The sequence below is a fragment of the Heloderma suspectum genome, chromosome 1 (assembly GCF_057233095.1).
Source record: "Heloderma suspectum isolate Gila_16-S chromosome 1, 16-S_ref, whole genome shotgun sequence".
NCBI lineage: Eukaryota > Metazoa > Chordata > Lepidosauria > Squamata > Helodermatidae > Heloderma > Heloderma suspectum.
Window position 1 is genome coordinate 241,255,992 of NC_139458.1, and position 22,981 is coordinate 241,278,972.

At 43.7% G+C, this 22,981-nt stretch overlaps 1 protein-coding gene across 5 annotated transcripts; it reads right to left on the reverse strand.

Annotated features, from left to right (window-relative positions):
• Positions 1-10,145: 10,145 nt before the first annotated feature.
• Positions 10,146-21,887, reverse strand: ENPP4 (ectonucleotide pyrophosphatase/phosphodiesterase 4). 5 transcript variants are annotated; one of them, XM_084821937.1, is made up of 5 exons: positions 21,779-21,887; positions 20,483-20,584; positions 17,150-18,016; positions 15,011-15,181; positions 10,146-12,152 (listed from the first exon to the last, which is right to left on the reverse strand). In XM_084821937.1, exons 3-5 carry the CDS (start codon positions 17,970-17,972, stop codon positions 11,788-11,790), a joined length of 1,359 nt encoding a protein of 452 aa, XP_084678063.1. In that variant the 5' UTR covers positions 17,973-18,016; positions 20,483-20,584; positions 21,779-21,887; the 3' UTR covers positions 10,146-11,787. The 5 variants fall into 5 exon arrangements, with proteins under 5 accessions (XP_084678063.1, XP_084678053.1, XP_084678073.1 ...); XM_084821927.1 differs by having other exon boundaries at positions 21,214-21,887; XM_084821947.1 differs by lacking the exon at positions 21,779-21,887 and adding an exon at positions 20,886-20,962.
• Between the last annotated feature and the right edge of the window lie 1,094 nt (positions 21,888-22,981).

Here is a 22,981-nt window from a genome sequence, read left to right on the forward strand (position 1 = left end):
GGGATTGGGGACCCCTGATGTAAAGGACCCGAAAATGTCTATTAGTGACCTGTCACGAATGCACAATAAAAGCCTCATGTAGAGATGCCCATGGAATAGTAAATTTGTACTGATCAAGACAACTGATACAATCCTATGGCAAAAGGAGGCAAGAGATACATTTGAAAAGATTAGGGTGCAGGGAATGCTGATCAGATTTGCAGATGACACAAAATTGGGTAGGATAACTAATATCCTGGAAGACAGAAACAAAATTCAAAGTGATCTTGATAGGCTGGAGTGCTGGGCAGAAAACAGCATGACATTTAATAGGGATAAATACCAAGTTCTGCACCTAGGAAAAAGAAACCAAATGCACAGTTACAAGATGGGGGATACTTGGCTCAACGATACTATAAGCAAGAAGGATCATGGAATTGTTGTAGATCACAAGCTGAATATGAGCCAACAAAGTGATGTGGCTGCAAAAAAGGCAAATGCTCTTTTGGGCTGCATTAATAGAAGCATAGCTTCCAAATCCCGGGAAGTACTCGTTCCCCTCTACTCAGCACTGGTTAGGCCTCATCTGGAGTACTGTGTCCAGTTCTGGGAGCCACACTTTAAGAAGGATGCAGACAAACTGGAGAGGGTTCAGAGGAGGGGAACAAAGATGATCAGGGGACTGGAAACAAAGCCCTATGAAGAGAGACTGAAAGAACTGGGCATGTTTAGCCTTGAGAAGACTGAGGGGAGATATGATAGCGCTCTTCAAGTACTTGAAAGGTTGTCACAGAGAAGAAGGCCAGGATCTCTTCTCGATCATCCCAGAGTGCAGGACACAGAATAATGGGCTCAAGTGACAGGAAGCCAGATTCTGGCTGACCATCAGGAAAAACTTCCTGACTGTAAGAGCAATACGACAATGGAACCAATTACCTGGGGAGGTGGTGGGCTCTCCCACACTGGAGGAGTTCAAGACGAGGCTGAACAGCCATTTGTCAGGGATGCTCTGACTTGGATTCCTGCATTGAGCAGGGGGTTGGACTCGATGGCCTTGTAGGCCCCTTCCAACCCTACTATTCTATGATTCTATGATTCTATCTGTGTTCGTGTGTGTGTGTAGGATGATATTCCTTTTAAAGACTTATTTTGATGCAACAAATTCTCAAAAGGACTTAGAGTTTCAAGTATTTGTCTGTTTTGGTCAATGAAACTTTTAATTGGATGATATTGGAATCATGATGGAGTAGATCCATCAGAAAAAAACCCTCATCACATGGTCTGCATTTGCCATTACTAATTACACCTAAAAACCTTACCACTTCTTTCATTTTACATATTGCTGTATCTCCCCCAATCTTAAAATGTTCATTTCAACTTCAGCATGATCCCTTTTAAGCACTCCTCTGGCTCTACTCTGGTGCCCAGCCCATGTTTCTAGGGCAAGAGTTCCTTTTCCTTTCTCTTGAATCACCTTGCTACACTGTTTGCTCAGAGATCCATGTTGTCTTGTATATTCCAGAGAGAACATCACCCCGGTGAAGCACATTGTGGAAGCTGCTGTGAGAGTCCTGAGACAGATACAACCACTTACTTAGCCACGCTTTTTTAGCTAGTTCCCTTTCTTGCCCAGTCTCCTTGCCTCTCTGTTATTTTCCTCAGAGAAGAGAGGATCTAAGGAAAAGGCTTGTTTTAAGGCTTTCCCATTTCAATTTTATTTTTAAACCAAATTGCAGTGGTCCTGGGGTCCTCTAACAATGGCTAAACTTCCATTTGTTCTACCCATTCTTGCCTTCCCTGTGCAAATTTTATAACAAAGTGCATCCCACTATCACATGGTGATTGTGATATTTTGAATTATAACCCAAAATTGGGAGGGAGACCTGAGGATAGCCAGTGCCAACTGCATTTCCAGGTATCTGTGACCAGCCAGGAAGCAAGTTCCCTTGTGTTCCTTATTCTGGAACAAGGTAGCTATAAATGATTCAGCTCTATTTCCTTCTCTTTCCTCCTTAACATCTATCTGTTTTGCCCTCATGGCCCCCCCATTTTCACCAGTACTCAAACTTTCCTTGGTGCAAACTTTGCTTTGCCATTTCTGTGAAACCTCCTTCCTGTCCTTAATGGCAAACATTCCCTTTATCCTTGCTAGATCTATTGGAACTAGTATAGCGGTTCATGTGCTAAAACAGGGATGGGCAACACATGCCCTCACCCCCAGTCACTGCTGTTGCTGCACCACCCAAATCCCAGTGATTCTGCTGGGGAAACATGATGGACGCTCCCCACATGCCCTCTTTCCCAGCGGAATCACTGTTTCTGTAGATACTGTGCATCCTGTTTCTCTGCAGAATAGGGCTCCTGACAGCCTGCTCAACAGCTGTTTGGCAAGCTATCAGGAACCTGATTCTGTGGTAACGGACACTAGTGGGAGAGGGGTGTGGCCCCCTCAGGGTTCTGCGGAGAGGGGAAGGCGCTGTAGCTACTTAACTTGCTGAAATTGCCTTAACCACACTTCTTTTCTGTCTTGCAGCTTGCGTGTACGTTAAAACTAAAATCTGCACCATTTTACTTTGTTGTGTGACCTATTTTTTCCACTTTAAAGTAGATGTTTCCCACTTTGTTGAAACACTGTGCATACATTTGCTGTGTGTATGCTACACCTCTAGAAAAGACCTCTTTATTCTCACATTCATCTTGGCACATGTGAGTCTGCGTATGTGTGTAAACAAGGACATGCAGCAACAGTAGACAGTAAACTGACAGATTTGTTATGGGATCTCCTGTAACCATGTGGGAGGTGCCGCACGTGAGCTGGAAGGTGGAATTGGCAAAAATTTCCTCCCTCACATTCTTACAGTGGGAGCTTCCACTGGATCTCTGTTCGTACCGCAAGCTCTAAGTCCAGCCCTCCTTCTATATCTTCTGGCTTAATCAAATCATTGTTCATATTAATAGTTTTTAAAAAGCACTTCAAGGAGACTATTTTGAAATTCTCTTCCAACACCTTATGCTGTCCACTTTGTTAGCAGCTGCACAGGACAGTGGCATACAATTTGTTAACATTTAAGTGAAAATTAAGGCAACTGACTGCATAGTGTATTATATAGCTATAATATATATAATGGTGCCTGCATAGCTGAGGCACCAGTAGTAGGCTTGGCACCTAGTTAAAATGACTAGAAAATAGATATAACAACTTTTACCTAGGCCCTATATTTACAACTTTGAAAGGATAGGAGGTTCTTTTGTATATATCTACAAATTTACAGCTTTGTACATAATATTTAAATGTGTTCTAGTATCTTGTTTTTGTTTTAAATTTATCCTGGAAGAGCACAAGCTCTCTCCCTTTGATCGAAGTATTATTTTCCTTTTGTCCTGTGTCCTTAGTAGTACATTCGCAATGACTTGGATCCTCAATCGCTCCTCCATTCATATAAGAGGGGGGATTTCTGCTTCCCCACTATATCCCACACCATTCCCAAAGGCCCTCCAACCCCTAGGAGGAGAACTTTTAGGGGGTTGCAGAGGAAAGGAGGCAGTTGGAAAGCCCTGTTCCATGAATTCTATTAATGTAAGGAAAATTAGGCTCCAAGCCAGTCTGTTTCATATTTATGTATATTTCAGGGTGTGGTGGGTGGCTCACTGACCGCCCACTGATGCTAGGGTAGAAATTGTGGGTGCTGCCATTTTCAAGCCAAATCTTTGGGCCTCAAAGATACACAAAACTACACAAAACCAAATGCAAAGTATGGATTAATAGTGGGCTGGTAAATGAACACACAGTTCTCAAATGCACTTAATGTAGCACCTATATTTCGGCTTAAGTTCTTATGTGGCTGTTTTAAACTAAGCATAATGCTATAAAACTGTTTGAATGGGAAATCTGCATTTAGATATTTTCTACAAAGATATTAAAAGTTTAATTCTCATAGGCATTCTGTCATGGGATGGCTGTTTGATATGGGGAAGTAAGATAATGAATGTTCTAAGGAAATGGTACAGCTATTAAGTAATAAAGCTGCTTTTTGTATGTAATGTTTCTTTTTAAATGTTAATTTAGATGTGACAAGACCAATGAGGCAATTAGATACAATCAAATAAGTAACTTGCTTGAACAAGTGGCATTCAAATTGCATTTATGCACAGAAACCGTAACTAATTATAACATCCCCCTCAGGGATCTTAATAACTGACTTAAACTAGTATGACTGTTGATCTTCAATTTTAACAGCAGTTTCATGGCTTATTCCAATGAATTGTGCTTTTATGTATTGAGATATATATCAAGGAAAATAATTTTGTTAAGTTTAGATGGTTTCAGTTGGTAGTCTGAAAACTTGACAAACTACTCATCTGATTGATATTAAAAAATAAATATTTCCTCCCACAAGATAAAAAGCAGCTAACCCATCCAAGATAAAATCTGCACAAATTCTCTCACACCATTTGTATCCTGGAATTCCTCCACTGAGACAAAACTAGATGGAAAGATTTCCCCCTAAAATACACACCTTGTTTTGAACTAGTACCCCCAAAGGGAAAAATGGTTATAAAGTGTGTGCAGTAGAGGAATGTAGCAGAGTCTAACATACTGAAACTTTGAAGAAGGGCAAGCAGGGTTGTCATGTTATGTGGCGACACAACCTCTCCGTGATGATTCCATGCCCCCTCCCTCCTGATCTCTGATATCTAGGAATATTTATAGGAGGCATATAATCATAGAGTAGTAGGGTTGGAAGGGGCCTACAAGGCCATTGAGTCCAACCCCCTGCTCAGTGCAGGAATCCAAGTCAGAGCATCACATGTCTGTCTGTCTCTAATATTCTCTAATATTTTAGAATAGTAGTGGGTCACTTGTGGCCCCCCAGAGGTGATTGGATTGCAACTACCATCAGCCATAGCCAGCATAGTCAATGGTGAAGGATGATGGAAGTTGCAGTCCAGCCACCTCTGGAGGGCCACAAGTTACCCATCTCCTGTTTTAGAGTATTTCTAGAGCACATTTCAGCCCTAAACAAGGGCCCCAAAGCAGTTTACAGTACAGTAAAATAAAATCATTAAGGGCGCAATCCTATGGCCACTAGACAGTGGCTAGATGGCCATAGGATTTTCTGTTTCCTGGGAATTGACTTTGGAGCAGTGCTCCAAGGTCAGTTCCGAGAAAACCGCCTCCCTGGCACCTTATAGATGGCGTGGTTCGTCCCTGGCTCTGTGCTTGTAAGAACAGCGCAGAGTGGGGGGGAAAAGGGTATTCCTGGAAGCAGGAAGGGGATGGCAGAAATGCTGGTACGACGCTTCCTATGTGCCATCCGCCACACACACACACACACACACAGCTAGACAGCTGAAATTGGCCGTCTAGCCACAAATGCAGGGTGGCTGGAGCATGGCGGAGAAGATCCTTTCTGTGCTTCACCCGTCCTGCATTGGATAGTCAGTCTCCTCCGAGTTCAGAGGTGGCCGACTATCCCCATAGGATTGAACCCTCCATAATTTAAAACTTAAATAACATTTAAGCAAAGATTAAGAGTAAAAATTAAAAGCGAAATCTGGAGGAATAAAAGCTTCAGTATTCTAATTAAATACCTTGAAAACCAGACGAAATACAGTCAGGGCCAGAAATATTGGAACAAAGATAACTGTTTTGGCAGTTGGCCTCTGTACACCACCACACTGAAGTTGAAAGGAAACACACCCAGATGGGAGCGAAGTCAGGACTTACAGCTGTAATTCAAGGGGTTTGACAAAAGTGGGGCACTAACCATTCAGGAAGGACAGCCAGTGGCCTACACACACACCCATCGTTGGTTGCTCACAAGTAATGGAACAGACCAACATCATTTCACACTTAAGAATCGCCTTTAATACCTGGATGAAAATCCTTTAAAGTCAATGACTGCCTGAAGTCTGGAACCCATGGACATGACCCAATGCTGAGTTTCCTCCCTCGAGATGCTTCGCCAGGCCTTTACTGCAGCTGTCTTCAGCTGCTGCTTGTTTTGGGGTCTTTCTGCTTTCAGTCTTGTCTTCAGTAAGTGAAAAGCATGCTCTATTGGGGTGAGATCAGGTGACTGACTTGGCCATTGAAGAACATCCCACTTCTTTGCCTTGAGATACTCTTGGGTAGCTTTTGCTGTATGTTTTGGGTCATTATCCATCTGCAATATGAAGTGGCGTCCTATCAGTTTGGCAGCATTCAGCTGAATCTGAGCAGAAAGTATAGCCCTATACACTTCAGAATTCATCCTGCTGCTTTTATCAGCAGTCAGGTCATCAATAAACACCAGTGACCCGGTTCCATTGGCAACTATACATGCCCATGCCATAACACTGCCTCCACCATGTTTGACAGATGATGTGGTATGCTTTGGATCATGAGCTGTTCCTTCCCTTCTCCATACTTTTCCCATCAGTTTGGTACAAGTTAATCTTGGTTTCTTCAGTCCAAAGAATCTTATTCCAGAAGTGGGCAGGCTTGTTTAGGTGTTTGCTGGTGAAGGCTAATCTGGCCTGTCTGTTCTTGAGCGTTACCAGTGGTTTGCACCTTGTTGTGAAGCCTCTGTATTTACATTTGTAAAGCCGTCTCTTGGCTGTAGATGTTGACAATGACATGCCTACCTCTGCAAGAGCATCAACATCTTGACCTGGCTAGATGTTGTGAAAGGGTTCCTCTTCACCATGAACAGAATTCTGTGGTCATCCACTTCAGTTGTCTTCCGTGGTCTTCTAGGCCTTTTGCTGTTGCTGAGCTTGCCAGTTAATTCCTTCTTTTTCAGGATGTTCCAAACTGTTGTGTTGGCCACTCCCAATGTTTTTGCTATCTCTCTGGTGGGTTTATTTTGTTTCCTCAGCCTAATAATGGCCTCCTTCACTTGCATGCACACCTCTTTGGACCTCACGTTGTGACTTCCAGGGAACAGCTACCAAATGCACATGTAACACTCAGAAGCACCTCCAGGCCATTTATCTGCTTGATTGGTCATGGGGCACCCAGGAAACAGGCCACCCCCTGGCCATGCAGCTGCTTGTCAGCCATTCGTTCCATTACTTATGAGCCACCAATGATGGGGTGTGTGTGCATGCCACTGGCTGTCCTTCCTGAGTGGGTAGTGCCCCACTTTTGTCAAACCCCTTGAATTACAGCTGAAAGTCCTGACTTCACTCCCATCTAGGTGTGCTTCCTTTCAGCTTCAATGTGGTGGTGTACAGAGGCCAACTGCCAAAACGGTTATCTTTGTTCCAATATTTCTGGCCCTGACTGTAAACACATTTTTATTGCACACCTAAAAGCTATCAAGAATGGCACTAGTCTAAGTTCTTTTTGGAGGGAATTCCATAACCTGGCACTGAGACAAATAAGGCCCTGTCTTATGTTCCCACCAACCAAAAGTTAGGTGGTGGGACAAAAAGCAGGGTCTCTGACAATAATCATAAACTATGGGCAGGTTCATGTGAGAAGAGGTGGTCTTTCAATTAACCTGGACTGAAACCATTTAGGACACACTCTGGGAGAGAGCGGAGGACAGGAAGGCCTGACGTGATATGGTCCATGGGGTCACAAAGAGTCGGACATGACTTAACGAACAAGCAAGCAAGAACCAGCACCTTAAATTGAGCTAGTGCAATTAATTGAAGGCCAGCATATGGTTTGAAAAGCATATGTCAGAAAGAATTCTGCTGCTGTATTTCGCACCAGTTTGTTTCCGAACACTCTTCACTCTATGTAGCGTGTGCTGCAGTAATCTAATCTGGAAGTGACGAAAGCATGTGTGGTCAGACCTATCTTTCCTTGGAAGGAGCATAGCAGGCTGTGGGAGGAAAGGCCTTGTGTCAGGCCTGAACCAAAGTCTCCAAGATGGAAAAATACAGAGAATATTGTAATGGAGTAGCTGAGGAAAACAAGATACAAAGAAATGGGTAAGAGGGTAGAATAAATGATCTTGAGAACAGATAAAGGAGGCTCCAAATCCTATCTCATGAGGACAATGGCAGACAAACCCATCCCCTACTGAGACAAGACACTGCCTGGCAGAAAGAATTTGCAGATCATTGTGACCCAGCTGTGTTTAGGGGTGTATTTATGGTTAGGGAGCATTGATGCACACATGAGCACCCCCAACCCTAATGTAATTGGATATAGATAACATATGTAAGCTTTTAATTGGCTAAAGTCTCTTCATATTTTTACTATGAACTTTGTTTTCCTTAAAAAGCCCAAGTATCCTGTTCCCAAATTGTAGTCCCTTTGTGAATTACCTGTGTATACACATTCTGAATAAAGTGATTTCAGATACATGACCACCAGCCTCATCCTTCGGGCGGGGGTGGTTCTCATTCCCTTTTGGTTCCCCAGTTTCCCCCACAAGGCACACCATCCAAAGCTGTGCAAAAACAATCCTGGCCACAGCAGCCACCTGGGCATCCTTAGGAGCAATTCTAGATACAGGAGCACCCCAAAACTGTTACCCTGATTCTTCAGAGCAGGTTTTATTTCCAAACATGGTTCACATTCACTTGAAATCTACTATAAGAAAGAAAACACCTAAATCACTAAAGCTCAGTGTTAGGATTTTATTATTGTTTTCTTTCTTCTCTGATGCTAGATGCATATGATTGAAATGGTTTAGTACATACTGTATTAGGATTGCAATTTAAGAGTTCTTTTAAAAATATTTGGTAACAGCTCAAAGTATTCTCACTTTTTAGTGAATCTATTGTGTTAATATAAAAATTCCATGGGTTTGCTTATGAATGGTATGTCCTATACTACCATATACCGACTCTCATGCTCAGCTTAGATTCACTGAGATGACTAGCTCAAAGAGGAGAGTAGGTGGCAGGTAGTCCTAAAAACCTCTAGAGGGGAAAATGAAACACTCATTGCAGCCAGAAAATCAGAAGTGGAACTTCTGGAGTAATGCACACATTCATGACCCTCACAACAAGCATCCTAAGACACCATTTGAATATGCCTGGCAGATTACAGACCCTCTTGTATCAAAACATTTCTTGCAGGATTGTTCTATTGTGTCTTTGGAATACATACTAAACCTGAATGGTGCTGTCTGTCAGTTCTATTCATTATTGATTGGGCATTTGATAACCTAAGCTGCTCAGCTCTTGCCTATTTTAGACTTTGACAATTGGTTCCACAGTGACTTCTCCAAAACTGTTAGGATAGGTTATCCTCTGCTTCACTATCCTAACAGAAGGATAAAAGGAAATATATAAAATGCAAAAATAATTCCAACTGAACTACAAATCCATCCGTAAGCAGTGTTCTCCACAGCTGGTCAGCTTAGCCCTCTTTCCCACTGTACCCTCAGTAGCGTGTAGATAGGTTCAGCAACCCAACAACCATGAATTGTTTCTAGGTTGTTCATGGTTAACAACCCATAGTTAAACCATAGCACAGGGTCTGCACATAATGTCAACCCATACTCAGGGTTCTTACATGTGAACCAGGTCTCCCTCCTCCCCTCACTCACACATGGGATGACAAGTGAGAGGAGGAATTGACTTGTTCAAGCTCCTAACAGTTTATAGTAAGTATCCTGGAGAGACAGAGTGTTTCCCCACTATATCACTAACAAATTCTCAAGCTATAGGGGCTGGTAGCCCTCAAGCTGGTAGCCCTCAATATATAACACAGCAAGGCTAGGCTAGCAGGAGGGAAAATTACCCCGAATAGCAGTACGATGTTCCCATTCCAGGCCTATCCATTCATTCCATTCTCTTGTTCTGTCCCTTATAAGAGTTTGGAAAGCTATATTGTGAATGATGCAAGAAGAGCCTGAAATTGCTTTTTTTCTCCTCAAACACAAGTGATGTGGCCCTATTTTACTCCTTTGTGCAGCACATTTTCCCTCCTGCTACCAACTTCTGAAATCCATTTGGATCTGGATCAGGAAAAAGGGTTGCGCATCCTCGGAATCAGTGGTGAAGAAAGCTACAAAGGGAAGTATCTCAAATGCAGATTGGATCTTTCCTATTATCCAGTTTCAGGCACCAGCTTATGGAAAAGGCAAAGGATTAAAAAAAACAATAACCCACCACAGGTTGTTTAAATGTTGGTATTTTACAGGCAAGTGTTGTAGAATGAATTCAGTGTTGTTAGTACTGTAGCCTAAAGGTAACTTTATATTAAAACACAACTAACCAACAATATAAAAGCATTTTTAATTCATAAAGAACTTTTCCATAAAATTCCAAGTCATATAAATATCCAGGTAAAGGCACTATCCCTTTAAACAATTCAAAATACAGCTCATCGCTAGAATTTTTCCCCTTCATCACCTCAGATGTATCCTTGCTAGCAGGATATATTGTCCACGTAGCCATCCCGAAGAAAGACAGAGCATTTTCAGTAAGAGTATCCCACAGCCCTATGAGCTAGCTTCACCTTCCCCAACCTGGTGCCCCTCCTGGTGTTGGCTGGGGATTTTAGGATTTGTAGTCCAACACATCTGGAGGGCACCAAGTTGGGAAGGCTGAAGTAGATAATGGCTGTTATATCATGCTAGGAGAAATGAAGAGAAGGTAAGGGGTGTAATAGATATTCTCTGGATAATTGATTTTTTAAATGTGGTGAACTGTTATTCATTTTATTTGCTGAGCTTCCTGATGGTCATTAATTACTTAGAGTATTAAATTTAAAATGTTACATGTTTTGTTTTGCCTAACTGCTCCTGATAGCTATGTTACATGCAGCTATGTAACATGGGTCAAAACCTGGAGGAGTCCATGAGGTATTATCAAACTTGTGTAGCATAGCTATACATATCCTTAATACATAAAACCTGGATGTTAAAGGTGACACACTCATAGGAAGGATTTAAAGGTTGTTTCTCTTTTTACAGAAGTCAAGAGCATGCTTACTTTCTAGTCCATTGACAGTAACTCTGGCTTCCAGTTATGTGAGCAGAGTCACTCAAGAGAATAATCTTTTTAAAGTAGTTTGAGTTTACAGTTTGTAAATAAGAGAAATAAACCAAACATTTAAAACCTTTCTTGGGAGAAATGGTTTTCCTTGCTTCCCAAAGCACTTAATGCCACAGCACTTCTACTAATCTGATGATTTTTGGATGTTTCTGAATCCAACCACAAGCGATAAGTAACGTTTAAATCAGCCTGCAGCTTACAATTATGGAAGAAAGTGCTCAGACAGTAGCTCTTTAAAAATACTGCTCTGGGGCAAATTTAGATGAGCAGTCTGACAGGCTATTTTTTGCGTTCAGTACTGTTTGAGGGTTGTTACTGCTGATATTGACATTACTCTAACATTTTTCTAATATGGTGGGTTAAACTGTATTTTCACTTTGCAGAGACTGGTATAATATACACAGTGCTAAGGACTAGAACTGTGGCATCCTGCTTCCAGTAGTCTCTAATATTAAAACAGCCTTGCAACAGCTGTTCCCTAAACCTTCTTACAGCAATGTGCTGACTACAAGAAAAAGAATGAACTATTTCCACAATCATCATATACCAGCTAAAGAACTTCCTTACTGTACAAAATTGTTTTCATCTAATTTCAGGTGTTGAGGTATCTCCAGGGAGTTCTTTATGAAGAGAATGCAAGCATAATCATGTGCAAATATTTAATTCTCTTTAATCTTGTTACTTTATTAACTGAATAAAGTGTCTCTTCCATTAGAAAACAGGTTCTATTCAACATTTTATTTTCAGAGAGACAAATGATCCACTCATCTGGGTGGATCTTTATAAAAGCACATCATAAGATGTTACCCAGTGTAAGTTTAAGGTATCGTGCCTAGTTTTCAAGACAAAAGTCAGCACACGTTATCCAATTAAAGGATCATCATCATCTTCCTGAAGCTGCAGTCGTGAAAATGGACGCAGAGGAGGCACTCTGTTCTTCATTAATATTATAAGGCACGTCAGAGTAGTTAACACCATAAAGACACCAATAACTATTCCAATGGCTTCAGGGACATTTATGCACCACTGATCAGCTAATAAACACTTGGCATTGGTCAAGGTGCCATTATTAGGTTGGGGTGACAAACCTAGGATGTGACACATCATTGGATAAATATCAACAGTACAAATTGTTTTTTGTATGTAACCTTTGCGAAAAGCAGGTCCATGAGCTGCCAAAAATGGGTGCATACTTGGAAGAGCATCATCATAGCCATGGTCTCCTACTAGAGAGAAGAAGAAAAAATAATCCAAGAATTCTTAACATGCTACAAAATTTTAGTAATCCTGAAAAATATAAAGCTGCAGCTTCTTAAAGCTATTTTCCTTCAATACATTGACTTTGAAGTCCCTAAGACAGTTCTCCCCTACACAAAATTCCCAACACTAATGTATACAACAAGTTTTAGAATTGCAAATGAATTGCATAGCTTTTATACTTCCTCACATCTCTTTATGAAGATGTCCAAAAATACAGGTATAATAAAGTATGTTTGTTATTTATAGTGAGATGGGGCAAACCAGTTCGTGCAATACAATAGCCCACCATGTGTTATTTAATTATAATACGATTTTATTTAACCCACAGTTAGGCTGTGGGGTGCGTGTGGCTGACAATTTGCATATCCAACTCCCTCTCAGTGCTTGTTGTGTTGTGCAAACACACTGAGCATGAGTCAAAGACATTTCATCAGTGCCTAAAAGTGCTGGAGATGATAGTGACAAGAGTGCTGTAGATGTGAACCACCCAGACAGCTGCAGCTTTTTTGCAGTGTAGAAATTATAGAATAATAAATAAATATTGGTCCAGTACTCTCACCCCCAAACTTCCAGCTTCTGGATGTTGCAGTATCACTGCTTGATAAGAGCTGTCATGCCACAAGTGTGATCAAACAACAAAACAAACCCAGCAGGCATTCTTCAGCTTTAAGGGCCTAAGCCACTATAGTTCTACCTAAATTGCTAAATTTAGATCAAATTACCTTTCATTAGCATGGGCAACCAAAACTCTTATTAGCATAAGTCTTCCTGACTGGGTTTTCACAAGCCTGTTGCTTAAGGTACGGAATGGTCTGGGTCACCAGTGGGGTGGAATCTTTTACCCAATACTGAATGTTCTCATGATTAAAGGGTCCCCTCAGTCACCTAGGAAGTTCAGTTCTCCATCCCTCTCCTTCTTTGCTGATGTCAACAAAAGGGCATATGCCTAGAGTTGTTGCAGGCCAGGGGAACATTTGCGCAACTATTTTGGGCCGCTGAAATGAACAAGGACTTTTGGAAACCAAGTAACAAAGCATTATTATCTTTGCCTTTTAAATCATAGTTTATATGAGAATTGAGGCACATCCCAATGCCAAATGGGAAGCTAGAAAACTACTGATTTTTAAATACTGATAGTATTAAACACCTATTTGGAGTGACGGCAGTGATCACTATCTTGCGGGGGATACATGTTTTAACTGTGAAGGGTTGAGTGCAAAGCAAGGGAGTTAATAAACCCCTCACTTGGCCCTGGGTCTGACAGATCTTGCCAACCACTCCCAGGGCCTCACAGGGGAAAACAATGTGAAACCTCTTCACCCAAAGGAAGGTAATGCTTCCTTTGCAAGGGAGGCAGCAATGTGTTTCTGACACTTCTCTCTCCTCCATCCCCACCCCCCCAATACCCCTTCTGGGTTGTGGGTAAGGTGGCCAGATGCAGAAGTTGACAGGGCTCCTGCACCTTCAATAGCTGTGTAGAAAAGCAAATTTCAGCAGGTGCTGTTTGTCATGCAAACAAGTGACACCTGCTGAAATTCCCTCTTCTACGCAACTATTAAAGGTGGAGGAGCGCTGACACCTCACTTGAAACCTGGCCACCCTAGTTGTGGGAGGAATAGTATAAAGCATTCCTTATCTCCTTCTCAGCTGAAGAGAGGCCACATATTCAGACTTGGAAAAGGAAGCCTAACCCTGTCTGACCTGTATCAGCTGCTAAAAGTCAAGTTAGACTGCATATTTAGGATGGCAAACCATAGGGGCAGCAGTTAAAGGAAGTAGTTCCTTTAAATGTCACACTAAAGAATCTCTTTACAACAGAGATGATCAATGGCTGTAAACTCACTTCTGAATAAAAAGCAGGTATGGTAGGGCAGTTTAGTTGCCCATTACCACTAGTAATGAGCAATCTCTCCCTCCCCACCCCCATCCCAGATAACTTCATAATTAGTTTGGGTGTTTTTTTTTTAGCAATCACTGGATAAACTCAATGGTTGGCTTTGCATGATTGGGGAAGGAAAATAAGCCACTGTAGCTTGTTTTCTCATGCTGGTCATGTAATGCATCATTATCATAACTACACTCGCCAAGCATGGTTTGTCGTGTCGCTTGAACCCAACAAGGGTGCACGGCGGGGATGGGTTACAAACCACCCCGCAACCCTAGAACAAGCCATGGGTTCTGGGATGGTTTGTAAACCCACCTGCCTCGCACCCTCTACGAAGGCTTATTTTCCTTCCCTGATCATGCAAACCCAGTCAATGTTTTCCCAAACTCTCTCTGAAAAAGCTTAGGGGGTGGGGAGTTTGTAAATTTGCTTGCAGAAGTTGGTGAGCAATAATAAGCCAGGCTCAAAGTTCCAGAAGGGATTTGGTCTGGCTCACTGCCCACCATTTTCTGAACTGGTTTTCTTCCCACCACCCCCAGTTCTGAAGTTCAGTACCATCTCTAGCTTGCACTGCTGAAGCTGTTACAATGGACAGATGCCTTCAGCCTACCATTTCGGTACACAAAGAGACCCAATTCATTCAGTTCAGGAAGACAAAGGATGACTTTGGAACTGCCCACGTTAGACTAAGCTGGGGTGTCACGGATCAGACAAGTGCCTGTGTGCATACACAGAATTAGGCAGAACCTACCAGCTGGGACAGAATCCCAAGAGTCTCAGATCTGATGCTTTCAGGTGTCTGAATGTGTACTGTTTCCAGAAGACTCCAATGTTTAAGTGATCATGCTTTTGTGCCCTGCACAACTATGTTCCTTTCACATGAAACAGTCACATTCTCCAAACAGACCAACAGTAAGCATGCAAAAGGAAAACACTTACATTTTGGAAGAGTCTCATTTTGTACAATTGTCCAGCCTTCATCTGCAACCAGAATTATGGGCTGAATGCGCTTATTGTGATGGTAATGATATCGGTCTGGAATTTCTTCTTTAAGATAAACCTTCATATGAGGGCTGCAGTTTTTCATTAAATTATATACATATGTTTCATCTGAAAAGATAAGTGTAAAGCAAGATGTGCCATTTATTTTCTCTTTTGCAAAGCCTAAATCTTGTCCTTTTGAACATAAAAAGTTTATCTTCCATACTTATTACAAGCTGCAAGTTCAATGTGAACCTCATTTATGCTATTTCAATATACTTAGGGAGCAATCCTATGGCCCCTAGACAGAGTCTGGGGGGCTCTAGGATACTTCAGATTCCTGGATCCAAGGTCAGAGACGTCATTCCAACCTCAGACCCACACCCACCTTGCAGCTGGTGTGGAAAGAACTGGCTGCCTGCAAAAACGACCTCAGGGAGGAGGTAGAGTGGTGGGCGGGGAGGGGACTGCAGAGGCCCGCTTACACGGTATCCCGAGGCCTCTCCAGCCTCCTTCCCTCTCCCTCGGAGACACCTCAGCTAGATGGGCAAAAAAGGCCGTTTAGCTGAAATGCACAGTGGGAAGAGTGGCAGGGGCAAGGATCTCTTCCTGCTCTGTATTGGATACTCATAAGCCTCCAAGTTTTAGATATTATGAAAGAGGGAACTATAGTAGAGTCCACATTTTAGCATTTGTTAAATCAGTCAACTATGTGACAACCATTTTTTTAAAAAGTTATTCCAGAAGTTTCCAACGTTAATCATATTAACACTAGAACACATTTGTTCATCACAGAGCCTACACAGTAGCGGTGCAGTGAAGCCAGGGCTCATATGCAGCACCAACACTTTTATTAACAGGGATACTAACATCATCTATCACCCCACTCAGACTTCCATGTTCCTTCTGAGCTTTGCTGAAATCCTCACAGTAGGGGGAGGGGGGATGAATTATCTCAGCAACAATATATTGTTCCTTGTTGTAATGCTAAATATTTTGGGGTGGCTGGGTCTTGAATGGGCAATTGAGACCCATTAGCTTTACAAAAGATCTACTCCTGGTGGAGAAGAAATGGCTAGTGCTGGGTTTAAGGATGGACGAAAGTCCCTTACCTGGTCCCGCAGCTTGCTTCGCGGTGGGGGGGAGGCGCTTCGGTTCTCCCCCTGAAGTTCTTGGCGGGGGGGAGGCGCCCCGCCCCTCCCGGCCGAAATTCAGGCCGGGGGGGAGGCGCCCCATCTCCCCGGCCGCGAAATAAAAAAAATAAAGTAAAACACACACACACACGTGATAGGCTACGTAACGATTTACGTAGCCTATCACGGCTAGATTTTCAGTCACCCGTGATAGGCTACGTAAAGATTTACGTAGCCTATCACGGCTGACTTTGAAAATCTAGCCGTGATAGGCTACGTAAATCGTTACGTAGCCTATCACTTTTTTTTTTTACTTTATTTTGTAACGGCGGTGGCGGCAGTGGGTCGGAAGACCGGCTGCCGCCCCCGCCAAAATGCCGCCGGGACCTGCCGCCGGGAGGGACATTCGAAGGAGGTAAGTCCCATCCGGGGGGGGGGGGGGATTTCACCACCAATTTCGGGGGGCCGAATGCGTTGGCATTCGGCCTCCTGGAGATTCGTGGAGAAATTCTCCACCATCCCTAGCTGGGTTGCTGATAGGATTCTACACAGATGCCTGCATTTTTGGACTCTCCTTAGGGGTGTGGCTAAGGGCACTGTCATAAGTGCCTGCACTTCAAAATTTACCACTACTAAACAGACAGGAGATCCCAGCCTGAATCTCCCAGTTTCAAAACCAAACAGTGCTTTAAAGATTTCTATTTAAAGTAATTGCGGGTGGGTGGATTAGTACATACAGATACCTATATTTTCTCCTCAGAATAGAAAACAGGAGCTTGTCCCCAGCACAGTCATCAGCAGTGACTTTAAAGTTTAAGAAACACTGGGAGATTTGATCACTGATTTCACACATTTTGTATGTTTTGGTCTTGTCTCATATTAAAGCATCAAGAATGCTTGTTAAAAATTAAGATATTTAAAAATCCAGCCTTATAGACTTCTACAAGACTAAGAAAATACTTACCATTTGGCAGTACTGCAGCGACTGGACTCTTATCTATCAGCTGGTAGCTATCTGGGTCAATGCACTTATCCAGTTGGATCAACCTGTCCTGAGAACACTGTGCCATGCCATGATCACTTGTAATTATAATGTTAATTTCCTTCCACAATTTTGACACCTTAAGCTTCCAAACCAGAAAGCCAATAAGTTCATCCACTTCTTGCAATACTTTACTCATGTTTTTAGTATCTTCTGGCCCATACTTGTGTCCACTTTTATCTGGCTCTTCCCAATAAAGAGTAGCAAAAGTGACTGGTGGGTTAGAATTGTTCAGCCATGCAATTATGTTTTCTACCCTTTCCTGGAAACTTACGGAAGGACTATATTGCATAAAAAAACGAGGCGTAGTATTGTGAATGTTTACATCAGTGCCAGGCCACATTGCAGAAGCACTTGTTTTGTTTTTCTGCCACTGGTTGGTCACCCAAATAGGAATTGCCTCATTCCACCAGAAAGGATCTGTGTCATTGAATTGTGAAAACCTTTTTTTTGTAGCAGCATCAAACATTTCATTTGCTACAATACCATGGCTTTCTTCATACAGCCCTGTAACTATACTGTAATGATTTGGGAATGTTTTTGTGATGAAAGCATTAGTAACTTGTTCCACTAACACACCATCCTTAATAAAATCCTTGAGATGTGGTAGTTCATATTTCTTCAGATAATCAGCCCTGAAGCCATCAAAAGACACCAGGAGTAATCTAGGTACTGACTCATACGCAGAATTAACACCAGAGCAAGGAACAATTCCGTTAAAGAGAAACATTAATAACAAATGCATTCTGGACAGGATTTCAGACGTTTACAGGGAACCAGAAGAGATACCTAATGGGGGCAAAAATGAGAAAGGCTCAGTAAGAATGTCAATCCAAAAAAGATGTCATACCAGCCACTTCATTCAAGCCAAAGTTAACTATTCAACTAAAGCTCCTACAAGTCCAGGTTATATTCTATTTAAGGCAACTGTTCAGCAAGTAACATAAACATGCTTACCTTCCAGCCACCATCTCTACAGAGGGTCATTTCCATGAACACATTTTTTCTATTACAGAGTACAGATTTTCCTCAGATTCTGTAACATTTCATGTTTAGGTTCTTCGGTAAATGGTAATAGTTTCAGAAGTTTAAATGTCCCAGTAGGGGCCATATAAGTCTCACTGTTTTACTCCACCCCACCCCCCCTTTTTAACACCATTAATTTTCCTTTACTGAATGTCAGGGAAAACTAATGGCATTAAAATGTGTTTGCTCCTATTATGACTTCATTAAAAGTGTCTCTACAAGAGATTTTAATTCTCCATTGTTGTCATTAAACTCCTGTATAGTCACAGAGACTGTCTTCACAGATTTTTCAGCAGTTACTAAATTGTTTCTGCTATAAAACATTTTCAAACCAACCTCCTTCTGTTACACTTCTCAGTCCAAGGTAACTCTGGACTAGCACAGAGACCTAATGTAGGTTCTAGAGATGTATGAGTCATATAGCACTAGAAGCCAGGAATGCAGGTTCTGAAGACACATTGTGCAAGGTTATGTGGTTTAACAAGTAAACTACTATTGAGATGACTATCTACAGACCATCTACTATGTCCCCCCTACCCCACTTTTTGTCACTTTTTTTCCAGGAGTAAGGCCACTCCTGAAATCTCTTAAGATGAGTCTGCTATAAAACTTGATTGCATATTTCTACATTTAATATTATAACATAGCATTAATACACACATTCTTTAAAGCACTATACTTTCAAAGTAACACTTCCAATTTTTGGTAGCGTGGCATATTTACGACAAGTGGGGGAAGTAATGTAGCAGGTGGGGGGAGGTACAGCAAGCAGGTATAGCAAGACTAAAGATCAAACAATGTGTGATTGAGAAGACCTGTAATTGTAGTCTCACTCCTCCCGCACCCACCTCAAATGCAGCTGCAGGGATGGAGGGCACACATATTTGATTGGAGCAGTGGCATGATGGGGGGTGAGAGGAGGAATACTGAAGCCTTTCCCCACTGGCTGTTTTTTTCCCCAATCAAAAGTGCTCTTTTCCAAGTGGTCTTTTCCCCCACACACAGGCAAAGAGGGATGGAGATCTGTATCTTTAAAGGTGGGAAAGCAGCTGGAGGAGGTGATTTTGAATAGAAAATCATCCCACATGGAAAGCATTAGGATCCCCTACCCTCGATGATCAAATCTGTATTCTCGCACTGCTGCATTTTCAGTTACAATGCACTCCTGTACATGTCTTCGCATGAGCAAGGGCCATTGAGTTCTATGAAACTTATTCTCAAGTGAGTGTGCATAGGACTGCAGTCTAAAAAAATAAAAACACAGGGAGGCTAATTTTTGGTTTCTAGAGTTATTTCTTCCTCAGTTCAACTAGGGGGTTATCCACTGACATGAATACCAAGGTTTCATCTTTGTTCAATAAAAGGATAATATTTTTGTTAGTGAGAAAGACCATGGACAAATTAGGATATGACAGGAAAAGCCAAATTTGTGAGGAGTTAGTTGCAAAAATAAAACATTAATACATTGACTTAATTGCTATAATACTGGCAATCCTTATGAGTTAGGATCAGAAAGCTTGTTATGATTTGTAGAACTTTAGAAAGGCTAACTGCACGGGTGGGGGGAGTTCTGTTATGTAGAGGCAGTCACTGGTATGCTAAAGGCACAATCCTGTGAGGATAGGCGGCCACCTCCGAACTCAGAGGTGACCGCCTATCCAATGCAGGGCAGGAGAAGCACGGAGGGGACTGTCCCCTTCGTGCTTCAGCCGCCCTGCATTTGCGGCTAGACAGCCGATTTCAGCGGTCTAGCTGCGGCAAGGTGGAGCGGGGCAAGCGGCTGCCAGATGACACATAGGATTGTCATACCGGCATTTCTGCCTTCCCTGCCACAGAATGCACCCCGGAATTCCCCATTTTCGCCATTCTGAGCTGCCTGCGAGGCAGCACGGGGAGGGGAGGTTGGTTCTCCAGGAACAGACCCGGACTGCGGGATCCAAGGTCAGTTCCCAGAAACCGACATATCCTATGGCCGTCTAGCCTCTGACTAGCAGCCATAGGATTGCCCCTAATAGTATTCAACAGTAACAGTATTTCTTCCTTAGTCCCATAGTTCCCCAGTAGCCTGAACACTTACCACAAACAACTTTCAAGTAGTTTTTACTTCCTGGTTTTAAATCAGTGAGCTCAACAATACTCTTGGGTCTGAATTTCCAACACCACAAAAAAATATTTTTACTAATTAGGGTTCATTTGAGTACAGTTCAACAATTGGCCAGTGAAACTTACCTTGTTTAAACGTCTGTAACCTAAGTCACTATTTCAATGTTTTCTACACCTTTCAGAGCAATTTTCATTCGGATAAACTTTTTTAAAAGGTAGAGAGAGGCACTAAATAAAAAAGGAAACTTTTTGTCATTCCGTTGTTAAAACGTGTTAGATGTTAGCATATAAGCTACTGAAAGCAAGGCAATTTCAGAACTCTGGAAGTATATACTCTTCAGGCTAAGTAATTAGTAGAAACTTCTTGTCTACAATATATCATTTAGCTTTCTCCTCCCTTATAACTGCCATACATAACCGACTGCAGAGTATTTCACCCCTTTAAGGGGAATTTAACCTCCCTTTGTCCCACTTTGACCGATGGACAATCCCTCATTTGTCACACCTATGGTCCCAAGGTATAACATACTTTATAGATGAGTCCTAGGTGTATCCTAAAGAGCACTGGAAGTACATCCATTTCCAGAGAGGTTAATCTGTTGTAGCAAAAACAACAGAGAGTCTTGTGGCAACTTAAAGACTAACACATCGTTTGGCATAACTTTTCATAGACGCTCCATCAGCTGACATAATCTACTTAATGCATATACAGTTGTTAGTGTTTACGCTGCCACAAGACTCTCTTATCGTTAAGTACAGCAACCACCCTTTACAACCCTGACAGCTCCTCGTATCCAAAACAGATACACCCACAGAGGTCCCCCCACCCCCTGCCATTAGTGGCTGCGAACACAAACCAGGAAGCAATAGTGGAGGCAGATTAGGCCCAGGGCTGCCTCAGCCGACGACAGACGGCCTTGTAGGCCAGACTTCAGGCCTGTCGGATCTACTTTGCGGGTGTTTGTCACAACCCCAAGATCCATTCCATCAGAGACTTAAAGGATTCTGGGCCCAGGAATTTGTTTGGAGGACCGCACGCAAAACTCCCACACAAAAACCTGCTCCCGTTCACTCTGCGCGTTCGTCGTTTCAGCGGGGGGGGGGGGGTGTTGCTGCTGCTGTGGTTAAACAGGTGCCAGTCCGAAATCCTCGCCGATCTATTGAAAATCCCGGAGATCCCCCAGGTCTTCCTTCCTACACTGCTGTTCAGGCGCGGAGCCCGGGGAGAACCGACGACGCCCGCCCCGGGGGACGCGGCAGCGCGCTCCTGCGGGGGAGCAGCCAGGGCCCCAGCCCGGCCCCGCGGACTTCAGCGAAGGGCTATCCGCCCGGGGCGGGGGAAAGGAGGGGCGCTCCCCAGCCGCCCCAGGCCGCTCGGGGCCGGGCAGCGTCGCTCATTCACTCGCTTGCTGAGTAACCTACCGTCCGCCCCGCCCTCATCTCACGCCAGCCGCAGGAGCAGCGAGGTCAGCCGCGAACGCAGCGGCGATTCTCCCGCGCGCCTGCGCGCTGGGCCCCCGCCAACCGCCGCGGAATCGCCCGTCTCGGCGCCGGCTGAAGGCAGGCGGGGGGCGCGGCCGCAGAGCCGCGCTTGCGTCCCGATTGGTCGGCGCGCCTGCATTTTCGGCGGGCCGCCCGCTGCCGGCTGACCCGTGAACGTGGCCGAGTGCGGAGCAGGTGCCGGCGGGAGCCGAGCGGGGCTGGGACGCGGCGAGCGCGAGAGACGGGGCGGCGTGCGGGGGCCGCGCCGAGAGTCGAGACGCGCCGAGCCGAGCCGAGCCGCGCGGGAGCAGTGACGGGGGTCCGTGCAGGATAAAAAAAATGGGGGGGTAGAAACGGGAGGAGCTGAATTAAGCAGTAGGTGAATAGGGCGGCGGGTGAGGGGCTTGGCTGCGGCGTCAGGCGGATGGACTGAAGCCCCGGAAAAGGAAAACCGCGTTGAAAAAGAGAGAGCTGCAACGAAATGTTGCAGTTTGGAGGGCTCCAGTTAAAGTTTCCAGCCGCTCATAAGAATCCCTTCTGCCCCCTCGTAGTCAGTATTCTGTGGCTACACTGAGCACTCCGGATCGTCATAGAACTATTTTTACCCCCCCCCCCCCAGCCCTCGCCCTCAGCGTGTATTTGTATTCCTGCAACCCCCAGCCTGATGATACTGTTGGAGGGACTCCAGCCATGAAACACTTAACTTGGACTTTGGGGAGGGGGGTCTTTGGGAGATTGTATGGCCTTTTTCCACATCTCCTCCCCCTACTCTCCCATTCTTCGTCCTGCTTCCTCCTCCAAGGGATGCTGACCATGGGGCTGACCTCAGCCAGCTTTCCTCGAGATGTCAGCTTGTTTTATCTCAAGTCTGTTCTTAACCCACCACTCAAGTGTGTTTTGTCTACATCCGTGGCTACTGACGGGGCCTGATTTGGACTCCAGATACTTCCCTCTTATTTGTGGATGGTGCATTTGGCTACATAATGACTGGGAGCGGGGTTCTCCACAGGCGATTTGCTGCAAGCTGGCTGTATTTGGAGGTCGTTCAGGGCACATGACATTGTGGTCCTCCTGCAGCCACCCCAGAGCTTTTCGTGGGAAAAACAGATTTCTTGAGACTGCTTAAAGTCCAATTCTTTTCCT